The following is a 14,935-nucleotide window of genomic DNA, read 5'->3' on the forward strand; positions in this document are numbered from 1 at the left end:
CGGCTCACTGCAAGCTCCGCCCCCCGGGTTCACGCCATTCTCCCGCCTCAGCCTCCCAAGTAGCTGGGACTACAGGCGCCCGCTACCGCGCCCGGCTAGTTTTTTTTTGTATTTTTAGTAGAGACGGGGTTTCACCATGTTAGCCAGGATAGTCTCGATCTCCTGACCTTGTGATCCACCCGCCTCGGCCTCCCAAAGTGCTGGGATTACAGGCTTGAGCCACCGCGCCCGGCCTATAAATTCAATTTCTTTAATAGATACAGAGTTACATAGATTTTCTTTTGTATCAGTTTTGATAATTTGTATTTTTCGAGAGGTTTATCCACTTTATCTTGGTTGTTTTATAAAGTTGTTCCTAACATTCCCTTATTATCTCTTTAATATATATAGAATTTATTTATCTAATTCCCTGTTAATGAGTACTAGAGGGAAATGAATGTGCTGTTATGAATAATGAATACGCCGGGCGCGGTGGCTCAAGCCTGTAATCCCAGCACTTTGGGAGGCCGAGACGGGCGGATCACGAGGTCAGGAGATCAAGACCATCCTGGCTAACACGGTGAAACCCCGTCTCTACTAAAAATACAAAAAACTAGCCGGGCGAGGTGGCGGGCGCTTGTAGTCCCAGCTACTCGGGAGGCTGAGGCAGGAGAATGGCGTAAACCCAGGAGGCGGAGCTTGCAGTGAGCTGAGATCTGGCCACTGCACTCCAGCCTGGGCGACAGAGCGAGACTCCGCCTCAAAAAAAAAAAAAAATAATAATAATGAATACATACGTGATACCGGTGTTAGAGATGTACTGTGTTTCCTTGTTGTAAAACACGTATCTCCCTCTTACCATTTTATGATTTGTCCAGAGTGATCAACTAGACTTTTCAGCTGACAGGCTCTGAATAGGCTCTTTTAACAATCTTTTTTTTTTTTTTTGAGACGGAGTTTCGCTCTGTCCCCCAGGCTGGAGTGCAGTGACCGGATCTCAGCTCACTGCAAGCTCCGCCTCCCGGGTTCACGCCATTCTCCTGCCTCAGCCTCCCGAGTAGCTGGGACTACAGGCGCCCGCCACCTCGCCCGGCTAGTTTTTTGTATTTTTTAGTAGAGACGGGGTTTCACCGTGTTCGCCAGGGTGGTCTCGATCTCCTGACCCCGTGATCCGCCCGTCTCGGCCTCCCAAAGTGCTGGGATTACAGGCTTGAGCCACCGCGCCCAGCCTCTTTTAACAATCTTATCTGTATATTCCAAATACGAACTATAAAAACATGTCATTTTCTTCGTGCTTTGAGTGCATATCTCACACAAACCTGTTTTTACTCCCTCAGGCCATCATGCAGCAGGGGGATACATCCATAAAGCCCATCCTCCAAGTCATCGTAAGTACCTGTGTGTGTCCCTTGTCAACTTCATTAGAGTCAGCTGATTATAAATTACGTCCGATGAAGGACGGACAGATTTGTCCACTTTTGGAAATTCCCCGCCTTGTCACAAAAAATAGGCCAGTCTTCATTGTACCCCTGAAAGGAGCCAGGCTTTTTGAAAATATTACTACGTGAGCTGCTAAGTTCTACCGTCTTTGGAGGTTCAGATTGAAGGCTTTGCCACTCTCCCTCCTCGCCGTTGATAGATGACTGTGGTGCACCTTGCCTTTCTGCCCTTGGGTTTGTCTCGTTCACATCAGCCTTTTATATGACTTCCAGAAATACATCTAATATGAACTTGTCTCCTTAACATTCTTCAGTTAACACATCATTTGTTTAAGGGGTTCTCGAACTTCAGTGGGAGTTTCGAAAAATAGAGGCAGAATGTGGGCTCCCGCCTGCAGGTTTTCGGTCAGCCGGTCTGCTGGGTCTCTGCTGCAGCGCACTAGCTGTGGGTCAGCGTGGGCCTCTGTGCGCAGATTGCACTTCCTTTGGAAACCTGCCTCTGCTCTCTCTCAGGTGGGGATGAAGGTCTCGGCTCTGCCACCTGATCATGGGCACATGTCACTTAGGTCTCTGCCTCCATCTCCACCCCAGTCGTTAGCCCCTTCAGGACAAGGATACTTTTTGTTCATTTTGTATTTTTAGCACATTTGCTACAAAACACCTTGTGTATATTGGGTGCCTCATTATTTATTTATTTATTTATTTTGGTAATTGATTTTCAGCCAAATTTGAGTCAGAACTCAAGAGTACAGGCAGCTCGTTTTACTTCCCTCTGTATTGTGTTTAATAATGTTAGTGGAGAGGTGAGTGGGAAAATCATCAAATCCAATTTTCTTTTACTTGGATTTAGGTGTCAAGAGAATGGGCAAACAGTTCAGTTTGTGTTGAACTAATGGCAAACTCACTCTCCTGCCACTTCGGTTTACTTATCCCTGGGGACGGGGCAGACAACCTGGCTAATCAATCAAGTTTTCTCTCCTAGAACATCCGTCCCATTACCACGGGGAATAGTCCGCCGCGTTATCGACTGCTTATGAGTGACGGATTGAACACTCTGTCCTGTGAGTATGGCGTATCCATCTAGAAATGTGTGAGTATTTAAATAATAGAAGCACACCCAGCCCTTTGGTTGCCATAATTTGGGGGCATTCATGAAGTCCATACTTGCTTGGCTGTGTACTTCATTCACACAGAATTGCAGCTGTCAGCATTCCAACAATAGACTAGAGGTAGTGGAAAGCTGCCACTCGGCTTAATTAATTTTCTCTAACTGGTGTTCTGTGTTTTCTCTGATTAATTTCCCTAAGGATGATGTTGACATCAGTGAGCGTGATGGGTTAGCTGCCCTATACTTTCCTGTTTGGGGGTTTTATTTCTGTGTCGGAAGCTATAAAGGGGAGAAAGGAGAGAATTTTTAAATGATTTTGACCACTTTAGCAAATTCACTCATTTAAGAGGAGCAGCAAATGTTTAACAGCAAAATACACAGTTTTTCACTATGTAGAGTCTGACTAGTTTTCATTTCAGGAACGTATGTAAGGCGTTTTTCTTCGCTAGCACAGGTATGAGTAGCTTTCAGATTCTTAAGACTGCAGGATTTTGGAGGCTGAAGAAATCTCTGTGCTTTTCAGCTTTCATGTTGGCAACACAGTTGAACCCCCTGGTGGAGCAAGAACGACTGTCCAGCAACTGCGTTTGCCAGATTCACCGATTCATCGTGAACACGCTGAAAGACGGAAGGTATGCGGTGTGTTTTTTTTCTGTCTTATTGTATTGTAGAATGGGAACGAATTTAAGAACAAAAAAGGCAAGAGTGAGTTTTCAGCTAAGAATTTAACAGCTATTCAGTTAAGAACTCAGGTGGCTAACACATGGCACCCAAGGAAGAAATACACGGAAACAAGTCAGAAATTTCAGAGCAGAAGATTAAAGTAGAACGCAGAAATCTTGTTATTTCTAATTTCTTCAGAAGCAGCGCTTTCAGGATTTCCCCCAAAAGTATCTTATCTTTTTTGTTTGTTTGTTTTTGGTAGAAACGGGGTTTGCCATGTTGCCCAGGCTGGTCTCAAATTCCTGAACTTAGGCAATCCACCCACCTCAGCCTCCCAAAGTGCTGGGATTACAGGTGCGAGCCACCTCGCCTGGCCTCAAAAGTATCTTTTAATGAAAAGAGGTCCCTTATTTTACAGCAGAAAACAATAATTATTTTGTAATGCTGCTTTTGTGTGTGTGTGTGTGTGTGTGTGTGTGTGCAATCTTGAATCTTTTATATTAAATGCTGTATTTAGCCAATATAGTTGAACCACGTATGGTGGCTCATGCCTGTAATCCCAGCACTTGGTGGGGCTAAGGTTGGGAGTGTTGCTTGAGGTCAGGAGTTTGAGACCAGCCTGGGTGACATAGCCAGACCCTGTCTCTACAAAAAAAAAAGTTACATAAATTAGCGAGGTGTGGTGGCACATGCTACAGTCCTAGCTACATGGGAGGCTGAAGTGGGAGGATTCCCTAACCCCAGGAGTTTGAGACGGCAGTGAGCTGTGATTGTACCACTGTACTCCAGCCTGGGCAACACAGCAAGAGACTATCTCTAAAAAAAAAAAAAAAAAGGCTGGGCGCGGTAGCTCAAGCCTGTAATCCCAGCACTTTGGGAGGCCGAGACGGGCAGATCACAAGGTCAGGAGATCGAGACTATCCTGGCTAACATGGTGAAACCCCGTCTCTACTAAAAAAAAATACAAAAAAAAAAAAACTAGCTGGGCGAGGTGGCGGGCGCCTGTAGTCCCAGCTTCTCGGGAGGCTGAGGTAGGAGAATGGTGTGAACCCAGGAGGCGGAGCTTGCAGTAAGCCGAGATTGTGCCACTGCACTTCAGCCTGGGCGACAGAGCGAGACTCCGTCTCAAAAAAAAAAAAAAAAAAAAACAGATTTAAAAAAAGAATGTGTTGTACACCGACAAGTTGCTGCATGCTGGAGATACAATGATGAACAGAACTGTTATTCTCATGGCTAAAAAATGACTTATTTTAGGCAAGGTGCAGTGGCTCACACCTGTTGTCCCAACACTTTGGGAGACCAGGTAGGGAGGATCACTTGAGCCCAGGAGTTTGCGACCAGCCCGGACAATATGGTGAGACCTTGTCTCTATGAAAAAAAATAAAAGTTAGCCGGGCGTAGTGGCAGGTGCCTGTGGTCTCAGCTACTCGGAAGGCTGAGGAGAGAGAATGGCCTGAACCCTGAGAGGTGAAGGCTGCGGTTAGCTGAGATTGTGCCACTGCACTCCAGGCTGGGCAGTAGAGTAAGATCCTGTCTCAAAAAAGTCCAAAACAACAACCACCACCACCACCAAGATAAACAACGATCAACAATACTAAAAGGTTTAAGTAAGTAGTTTTTTAAAATTGGGTTACACTGGTTTTAGGACTCTTAATTTTCTCCAGCTGTTCTTTTCTCCTACCTCTTTAGGTTGGTTGGATTTCGCTCAAGAACTTTTTTCTGGACGGGCCCTTTCATGCCATATTCCCCATTATCAGCCTGTTGGCCTTTCTACTGGATAACAACTTGCCTGGCTGTCTATTCTTAGGTTCTGTGACTTTACCCTCAGAATTTTGTCTTCTGGCATTGAATGTTGATCTGGAGAAGTCTTAAGGGCAGCCTGGTTTGATTTCTTCCCTTGTAGAAAGCCTTGCTTTTTTTTTTTTTCTCGAGGCCTCACTCTGGTTGCCCAGGCGGGAGTGCAGTGGCACCATCAGGGCTTACTGTAGTCTTGACCTCCCGGGTTCAGGTGATTCTCCCACCTCAGCCTCCCGCGTAGCTGGGACTACAGGCACTCACCACCGTGGCCAGCTAATAAGCTTTGCTTTTTCTACCTATATTCCTGAAGATTTTTTTGTTTATATCTCAACTTCAGTACTTAACCAGGCTATGCCTCAATGTCAGCTGCACATGTTCTTTTTTTTTTTTTCTGGTATGTGATGTGCTCGTTCAGTCCGCAGATTCAGTTCTTGCCAAGGAAGTTTTTCTGTGTGTTATTCCTTAATGTTGTTTTGTATTTCATTTACTGAGTTCTAGTCTTTACATATGTTGTAGATAACTTTGACCTCCATATAGGTCTTTAGTTTAACCTTTTTTCTAATGGATGCATTGGCTCGCCTCAAGGTTTTCCAACATAATAGTACAGTTTTTAGCCTTCTCTTTTCTGCTCCTCCGTCTTTATAAATTATGAGATGTATAATAGTATTGATTTTGTTCTGTTTTTTCTTAGCTGGTCAAGCTCCCTTTTCTTCTTCATCTCCTGTTTTAGCTCATCGTTTGGCTCTTCATTGGTCGAATGTGTACAGTCGTACTTATTTTGCAGATCGCTTTGGAGGAGGGCTTGCTCCTTATCTTGGCTCGCACTTTCTTCTAGAGTGGGTTCTTTAATCGTCTCTGCCTCCCCGTTCCTTTCACTCGGACGCATTGTTGTGTGTTGTGTGGTTGCTCTGTCATCCCTTTTTATTTTGTTCATGCTTCATGTGGACAGTCCCGTCCCGACTTGGCATTTGCTCTGACATAGTCTAGGCGAGGTACCCGTTGCCAGTCTTCTCATGTGGGAGCTTTTGTCTTCCAGTCCAGGCCACCTTGGGTGCTTACGTGGTGCTTTCCAGCCACTCTTCTGTCCTCCAGGGCATGGTCGTGGGAGAGGGTGGAAGCGTTACTGGGATGGGGTGCAGTCCCTGCTGGGAAACTCTTCACAGCTCACTCTCTCCAGTCACGAGGACAGCTCCGCTCCCCTGGGCTTTGCCTGACTGCGCTGCCTCAGCTTGGAGGCTTGCCTGGTGTTCTTTTGTACCTCTGCTGAGAGCCTGTGTGTGGCTGGGTTTATTTACTCTGTGCTTTTTTGGTGATCATCTAGGTTTATTCTAAACAGGACTTTAGCAGTCATCCTTGTACTTTACCTTTACGTGTTTATGCTTTTATTTCTGAATAACAGATTATTAGAATTTGTATTGTGGGGTCAAAGGACACCTATGGAAAGTGTACCCATTATACTCATAAATGTTACATAAGAGTATCTATTGACCAGGTGCGGTGGCTCACGCCTGTAATCCCAGCACTGTGGGAGGCTGAGGCGGGCAGATCGCAAGGTCATGAGATCGAGACCATCCTGGCCAACATGGTGAAACCCCATCTCTACTAAAAATACACAAATTAACTGGGCGTGTGGCGGGCGCCTGTAGTCCCAGCTACTCAGGAGGCTGAGGCAGGAGAATCGCTTGAACCCGGGAGGCGGAGATTGCAGTGAGCCGAGATTGTGCCATTGCACTCCAGCCTGGGTGACAGAGCAAGACCCCATCTCAAGAAAAAAAAAAAAAAAAGCCTACCTATTTCTGAATAGACAAATTCATACAAACAAATTCAATGATTGGTTCTCAGGGGTGGTAAAGTGTGGAGTGACTGTCATTGTACACATGGTTTCTTTTGGGGATGATGACAACGTTCTCAAGTTAGGTAGTGGTGATGCTTGCGTAACTGCGGAATGCAAAACTCCTGGGATTATCCTCTCTGAAAGGGCGAATTCATTATGGTATGTGAGTGATATCTCAATAAACATGTTATTTAAAAAGAAGTGTTTGTCATTAAGTTTGTCAACATACTGTGTATTAGTAATATTTTAAAAAATAATTATCAACCAGGCACGGTGGCTCACGCCTGTCATCCCAGCACTTTGGGAGGCTGAGGCAGGCGGATCACCTGAGGTTAGGAGATCGAGACCAGCCTGGTCAACATGGTGAAACCCTGTCTCTACTAAAAATACAAAAATTAGCCGGGTGTGGTGGCAGGTGCCTGCAATCTCAGCTACCCGGGAGGCTGAGGCAGGAGAATCACTTGAACCCGAGAGGTGGAGGTTGCAGTAAGTTGAGATCGCCCCACTGCACTCCAGCCTGCATGACAGAGCAAGACTGTGTCTCAAAAAAAAAAAAAAAAAAAAAGATTGCCTAATACTCAACTCTTGTTTCTTTCTTGCGATAAATCGTGCCTTAAGAAAATAATCCTAGCCTGGGCTGGTGGCTCACACCTGTTATCCCAGCACTTTAGGAGGCTGAGGCAGGTGGATGACCTGAGGTATGGGGAGTTCAAGACCAGCCTGGCCAACATGGTGAAACCCCGTCTCTACTAAAAATACAAAAATTAGCCAGGTGTGGTGGCAGGTGCCTGTAATCCCAACTACTCAGGAGGCTGGGGCAGGAAAATCGCTTGAACCTGGGAGGCGGAGGTTGCAGTGAGCTGAGATTGTGCCACTGCACTGCAGCCTGGGTGACAGAGTGAGACTCTCTCTCAAAAAATAATAATAATAATCCTCTTAGCTTGCTCATTTTCTTTGTTTTTATTTTTTAAAATCTTTTTTTCTGGAAAATTTTAAACATCTACAAAAATAGACAGAATACACGGTAGTTTGATGAGTCCCCATATAGCCCTTCATTGTTACCTGTTGTCCACTTTTGCTTTATCTCCATCCTTGCAACGTCCACTCTCCTCTGTAATTTCGAAGTAAATCTCAGGCATCGTATTATTTCATCCATAAATATTTTAGTATATATTTTTGAAAGATAAGAACTCTTAAAAAGACACTATCCCATTTCACACCTAAAATAACAAATGCGCTGTCAGTGTTGCATTTCCAACTTGTGTGTGTGCACGTGTGTGCGTGTGTGCATGCGTGTACGTGTGTGTGCGCGTGCGCCTGCACAATCTACATGAATCAGAATCCAAAATAAGGTTCCTGTGACAGTAGATTGACGGTCTGTTAAGTCTCTCTGAATCTGTGGGCTCTGCCTCTACCTTTTTTCTCCTTTACTGTTTATTTGCTGAAGAAACCAGGTCATTCATCCTTCACCTCATGCAGTTTCCCCTAGTCTGGATTTGGCTGATTGCATCCCTGTAAAGTCACTTAATGTGTCCTTGTCATCTGTATTCTCTGTAAGTCGATATTGGTGTCTTTTAATATGCTGCTAGCTTCATCTTGCTGATACTTTATTTAGGATTTGTGGGATATCGCAGGATGAAATTAGTTTTGGTTTTGTGTGTGTGTTTCGTCTTAGGTTTTAGTATTAGAGTCATACTGAATGATTCATAAGCCTTCTATTTTTATATGTTCTGGAGTGATTTGTATAATTTTGGAAAGTAGTTAAATATCTACCACTTAAGTATCTATCAGGTAGTTATTACAGGGAATCTAGATATCATTTTCAGGAACAGATAATTTCAAGCTTATCTGATTGAAACTCTGATGTGAAACCTGATAAGGGTAGCACACACGGACTGATTGTATGTAAAAATCCAGAACCAGCAGTCAGACCATTTGAAGTGTAAAATGTGATGAAACGGGGTAGATTATTGCGTAAGTATTGCTCTAGGCCAGTTTCTTCATCTCCACAGCCACTAACCTCATTCAGGCCTCTGTCATTTCGTCTCTTCTCTTGGTCTCCCTGCCTCCAATTGTGTTCCCGTTAAATTCCTTCTTCATGTTTCAGTTCTTTTTAAAATGCAGACATTGTGATGTGCTCATCAAGTATGTATTGAGCAACAACTGTGGGCCTTTTGCTTCATTAAGCACTGGAGGGATGGATGCCTGTCTTTATTGACAGTACAGTCTAGTAGGAGAGATAGAGAATAATAAAATAATCACTAATGGACATATAATTAAGACGGAGCAGAGTGTTCTGAAGGAAAGAAATCGTGGCTGTAGGAAAGACTAGAACAAAGCAACCTGGTCTCAACTAGAGATTAAGGAAGCGTCTCTTGAAGTGATGTTTGAGATGAGAGCTAAAAAACGAGTATTAGATGAGGCAAAATGAGGAAGAACACACCACCACAATCGCAGAGCAGCACGGACAAAGGCCTTCTGGCCAGAGGGACTGTCGCATATGGCAGCACTGAAAGGAAACAGGAAGGGCAGAGGGCAAAGGGCAGAGGGCAAGGCAGCCCCATGGATGCGCTGGAGGGGGGTTAGCAAGGCCAGGCCAGGCAAGCCATGGCACAAGTTTTTCTTTTTGGCCTAAGGTCATTGGGAAGTTATCACAAGGTTTCAGTCAGAGTTAAAAATCAAAGAACAAATCCCAGCACTTTGGGAGGCCAAGGTGGGCGGATCACGAGGTCAGGAGATCGAGACCATCCTGGCTAACACGGTGAAACCCTGTCTCTACTAAAAATACAAAAAACTAGCCGGGCGAGGTGGCGGGTGCCTATAGTCCCAGCTACTCGGGAGGCTGAGGCAGGAGAATGGCGTGAACCCGGGAGGCAGAGCTTGCAGTGAGCCGAGATCCAGCCACTGCACTCCAGCCTGGGCGACAGAGCGAGGCTCCCTCTCAAAAAAAAAAAAAAAAAATATCAAAGAACAGTAAGTTCTTAAAAATGGGTCCTAATTACATTGTAAAACATATCCGTTGTCATAATTAGTTTTCACTGGGAAAAAGTCATTGTTTAGATGAGTATGTGTTTCTGAAAACAGGCCATCCCTTTTTATGCCATACATTCTTGTGTTTAGTCATCTAAATTCTTACCGTGTCAGTTGCTCCTTGAAGATACGGTACGTAGCAAGAACACTGCATTTTAATTAAGGAACTAGATGGAAAATGAAAACCCTGCAATCTAGAAAAGGCTTGATCATGACGCGGTGAAAGCTTAAGAGAAATATTTATGTAAACAGGTGACAAAGGGAAAATAGTTTTGTCAGAATGATCATCAGGGAAAGCATTTTGAGTAGCTTATCATTTGAACGGAATTTATTTTTCTAACCTGTTTCTGTTTGTCTGCTTTTGCAGGAGAGTCGTTATTTTGATGGAATTAGAAGTTTTGAAGTCCGCTGAAGCAGTTGGAGTAAAGATTGGCAATCCAGTGCCCTATAATGAAGGTAAAATGCTTTGGCATAGATTGTAGCACTCAATTGAATACCTCTTTATATAGTCGAAATTCTACCTTTTGGATTCAGTTTGACTTGTTAGTGTTAAAAAAATGATAGTGATTCTGGGGTCTAGGAACCAGGTTATTCTGTCAGGCTTTTTCAGTTCTAAAGAAACGATGTATGAAGAAAGGGCACAATTAGAAAGCAATGGACAAATGGGCTGGGTGCACGGTGGCTCACACCTGTAATCCCAGCACTTTGGGAGGCCAAAGCAGGTAGGTCATTTGAGGTCAGGAGTTTGAGACCAGTCTGGCCAGCATGGCAAAACCCCATGTCTACTAAAAATACAAAAAGTACAGGCATAGTGGCCCGCACCTGTAATCCCAGCTACTCAGGAGGCTGAGGCAGGGGCATTGCTTGAACCCAGGAGACGGAGGTTTCGGTGAGCTGAGATCATGCCACTGCACTCTAGCCTGGGTGACAGAGCAAGACTGTGTCTCAAAAAAAAATAAGAAAGTTGCTGGGCGCGGTGGCTCACGCCTGTAATCCCAGCACTTTGGGAGGCCGAGGCGGGCAGATCACAAGGTCAGGAGATCGAGACCATCCTGGCTAACACGGTGAAACCCCGTCTCTACTAAAAATGCAAAAAAAAAATTAGCCGGGCGCAGTGGCAGGCGCCTGTAGTCCCAGCTACTCAGGAGGCTGAGGCAGGAGAATGGCGTGGGACCGGGAGGAATGGCGTGGGACTCCATCTCAAAAAAAAAAAAAGAAAGTAATGGACAAAGATTCAGTTATACTAGAGTAAAAAAAAAAAATCTGTGATATTATAGGGTATCAGAAATATTAATGAGAAACATGTTTTCCTAAGATTTATCTTGTGCACACTTTTGTTTTGTTTTTTTTGTTTGTTTGTTTGTTTTTTGAGACGGAGTCTTGCTCTGTCGCCCAGGCTGGAGCGCAGTGGCGCGATCTTGGCTCACTGCAGGCTCTGCCTCCCGGGTTCACACCATTCTTCTGCCTCAGCCTCCCGTGTAGCTGGGACTACAGGTGCCCTCCACCATGCCCGCCTAATTTTTTGCATTTTTAGTAGAGTTGGGGTTTCACCATGTTAGCCAGGATGGTCTCGATCTCCTGACCTTGTGATCCGCCCGCCTCGGCCTCCCAAAGTGCTGGGATTACAGGCATGAGCCACTGCGCCTGGCACACTTTTGTTTTTAAAAAGTGTGAAGCATGCAGTCTATCACTCCTGTGATAGCACTCACCGCACTGGTAGCTTTTAGAATTATCTCTGTTTACTGCTAAGCCATGAGTAAACTGTGTGAAGGCAGAGATCATGTTTGTTCTAGTGCCTGACTTGAGGCTGGCCTTTAGTAAGTATTTGTTGAAACAAGTTGAATATATAACATTATTTTACTGTGATTATCTGTTGATGATGAAATTACTAATGATTTAATTTTCTCATGAAAATGTATAGAAAAGCACAATGAAATCAGAAAAAAAAGTCCATTTTTTCTTTGCGTCCTAAAAGAAGCTGAAAAAAAAAAATCATTACTTTAGACGAAAGAGACAATTCTAGAGAAAGGCAAAAAAAATCTTCAAATCACTGGCACTGTTAAAGGAAAAGATTGTTTGCCCTTACACCAAGTCAAAAAATAAAATAAAAGCCTCACTTTACACCAAAATAAATTTGAGATGTATCTTTTCAAGTTACAAAATGAAACCATCGAAAATCAAAAAGAAGAGGCTGCACAAAGAATAATTCACAGTGAATATTTGTTTAAATTGAAATTTTAAAATTACGTATTAAAAATAGGAAAGCAGGCACAGTGCCTCACACCCGTAATCCCTGCACTTGAGGAGGCCGAGATGGAAGAATTGCTTTGAGTCCAGGAGGACGAGACCAGCCTGGGCAACACAGGAAGACCCCATACCTACAATGATTTTTTAAAAACTTAGCCAGGTGTGATGGCTCACACCTGTAGTCTCAGCTACTGGGGAGGATGAGATGGGGGGATTACTTGAGCCTGGGAGGTTGAGGCTGCCGTGAGCTGTGATCGCACCGCTGCCCTCCAGCCTGGGGACACAGCAAGTGTCTGCTATACCCCACTGCAAAAAATTAAAAGTATGTCACCTTAAACTAGGATAAAATATTTGCAACTGATAGGATTGACAAAGGGTTACTATCTTTACTATTTATTGAATTTTTTGCATATTAAGGAATAAAGTACTTTATTAGCAGCAGGCACTGGAGAAAAATAGATTGTTCACTATAGAAGGAAAACAGATGGCTGATACATTAGAAAACATCTTCAGCCTTGCTCGTTATCTTTGTCTTGCTCCTGATCTCAGGGAGAAAGCATTCAGACTTTCACCATGAAATATCATGTTAGCTGTAGGGTTTTCTTAGAGTCTTTTTATCAGAAATAAAGAAGTTTATTTCTGTTCCAAGTTGCTGAGGGCTTTCATCAGAAATGGATGGTGAGTTTTGTCAAATGCTTTTTCTGTGCTTGCTGATGATCTGATGATCATGTGGTTTTCTTTGTTCATTGGTTAATATGGTGAGTTACATTGATTGACTTTTTTTTTTTTGAGACAGTCTCATTCCGTCACATAGGCTGGAGTGCAATGGTGCTTTCTTGGCTCACTGCAACCTCTGCCTCCCAGGTTCAAGCAATTCTCGTGCCTCAGCCTCAGAGTAGCTGGCATTACAGGTGTATGCCATCACGCCAGGCTAATTTTTTTTTTTTTTTGTATTTTTAGTAGAGACGGGATTTTGCCATGTTGGCCAGGCTGGTCTCAAACTCCTGACCTCTAGTGGTCCACCCACTTCAGCCTCCCAAAGTTCTGGGATTACATTGCGCTCGGCCACTGCGATTGGTTTTTGAGCGCTGAACCAATCTGGGATCTCTGGGATAAGTCTATGTCATGATGTATTATTCCTTTTTTTTTTTTTTTTTTTTTTTTTTTGCGACTGAGTCTCACTCTGTCACCCAGGCTGGAGTGCAGTGGCCGAACCTCAGCTCACTGCAAGCTCCACCTCCCAGGTTCACGCCATTCTCCTGACTCAGCCTCCCGAGTAGCTGGGACTACAGGCGCCCGCCATCGCGCCCAGCTAGTTTTTTTGTATTTTTTTAGTAGAGACGGGGTTTCACCATGTTAGCCAGGATGGTCTCGATCTCCTGACCTCGTGATCTGCCTGTCTCGGCCTCCCAAAGTGCTGGGATTACAGGATTGAGCCACTGCGCCCGGCCTGATGTGTTATTCTTTTTACATATTGTTGGATTTGATTTTCTAAATCCATTTGATTTGATTTACTTTGTTTAGAATTTCTGTATCGGTATTCATGAGAGATATTTTTCTTTAGTTTTCTTTTCTTGTTACATCTCTGATTTTGATACCTGAGTAACCCTGACCTTATGGAATAAGCTGGGAAGTGTTCTGTCTTAAATTTGCTGCAGCAGTTTGTGTAGACTTGTTATTACTTCTTCCTTAGATGTTCAGTTGAATTCACCAGTGAAGCCATCTGGGCCTGATGTTATTTTTTTATGGAAAAGTCTTAAACTGTAAGTTCAGTTTCTTTAATAGAGAGATACAGGGTTATTCAGGCAACCTTCTTGAGTAGACTTTAGTAGATTATATTCTTCAAGGAATTTAATTTCATTTAAGTTCTTGAATTTATTAGTCTATAGAAATAGAAATATTCTAAACACCCCAATTGTTAGAAATTATCAAATGGATTAAAAAAATGTATTTCCAGCCAGGTGCGGTGGCTCACACTTGTAATCCCAACACCTTGGGAGAACGAGGCAAGCCGATCGCTTGCTCTCAGGAGTTCAAGACCAGCCTGCGCAACATGATGAAACCCAGTTTCTACCAATAATACAAAAAATTAGCTGGATGTGGTGGCGCTCGTGCACCTGTGGTCCCAGCTACTTGAGCCCAGGAGGTGGAGGTTGCAGGAAACCGAGATGGCGCCACTGCACTCCAGCCTGGGCAACAGAGCGAGACCCCATTTAAAAAAAAAAAGTGCCAGGCGCTGTGGCTCACGCCCGTAATCCCAACACTTCGGGAGGATGAGACGGGCGGATCACGAGGTCAGGAGTTGGAGACCAGCCTGGCCAATATGGTGAGACCCCGTCTTTACTAAAAAAATACAAAAATTATCTAGGCATGGTGGCACACACCTGTAGTCCCAGCTATTCGGGAGGCTGAGGCAGGAGAATCACTTGAACCCGGGAGGCGAAGGTTGCAGTGAGCCAAGATCATGCCACTGCATTCCAACTAGGCCGACAGAATGAGACTGTGTCTTCAAAAAAAAAAACTGTGTGTGTGTGTATGTGTGTGTGTGTGTGTGTATATATATATATATATATATATGTTTCCTTGTTATCCTTTGAGTATCTGTAGAATTTGAGAGTTTTATCAATTTTATTGATCTCAAAGGAGCAACTTTTGGTTTTATTGATTTTTCTCTTATGTTTTGTATTCTATTGATTTATGCTTCTGATCTTTAATATTTTCTTCTACTTTGGATTTTGTATGTTCTTTTTCTCGTTTCTTAAGGTGGAAGCTGACTTCATTGATTTGAGATCTTTTTTTCTTTTTTTTTTTTTTTTTTTTTTTTTTTTTTTTTTTTTT

At 43.8% G+C, this 14,935-nt stretch overlaps 1 protein-coding gene across 3 annotated transcripts in view; it reads left to right on the plus strand.

Annotated features, from left to right (window-relative positions):
- Window positions 1-14,935, plus strand: part of RPA1 (replication protein A1) — a 66,186-nt gene that overhangs the window by 9,777 nt on the left and 41,474 nt on the right. For all 3 annotated transcript variants that reach the window (XM_025362520.1, XM_025362519.1, XM_025362521.1), the window contains exons 2-5: window positions 1,317-1,367; window positions 2,401-2,479; window positions 3,050-3,158; window positions 10,218-10,306. In XM_025362520.1, the coding sequence (XP_025218305.1) occupies window positions 1,323-1,367; window positions 2,401-2,479; window positions 3,050-3,158; window positions 10,218-10,306 (322 nt within the window). In that variant the 5' untranslated portion in view covers window positions 1,317-1,322. The remainder of the gene's footprint in view (window positions 1-1,316; window positions 1,368-2,400; window positions 2,480-3,049; window positions 3,159-10,217; window positions 10,307-14,935) is intronic.

Source organism: Theropithecus gelada, chromosome 16, assembly GCF_003255815.1.
Source record: "Theropithecus gelada isolate Dixy chromosome 16, Tgel_1.0, whole genome shotgun sequence".
In the NCBI taxonomy this organism is placed as follows: domain Eukaryota; kingdom Metazoa; phylum Chordata; class Mammalia; order Primates; family Cercopithecidae; genus Theropithecus; species Theropithecus gelada.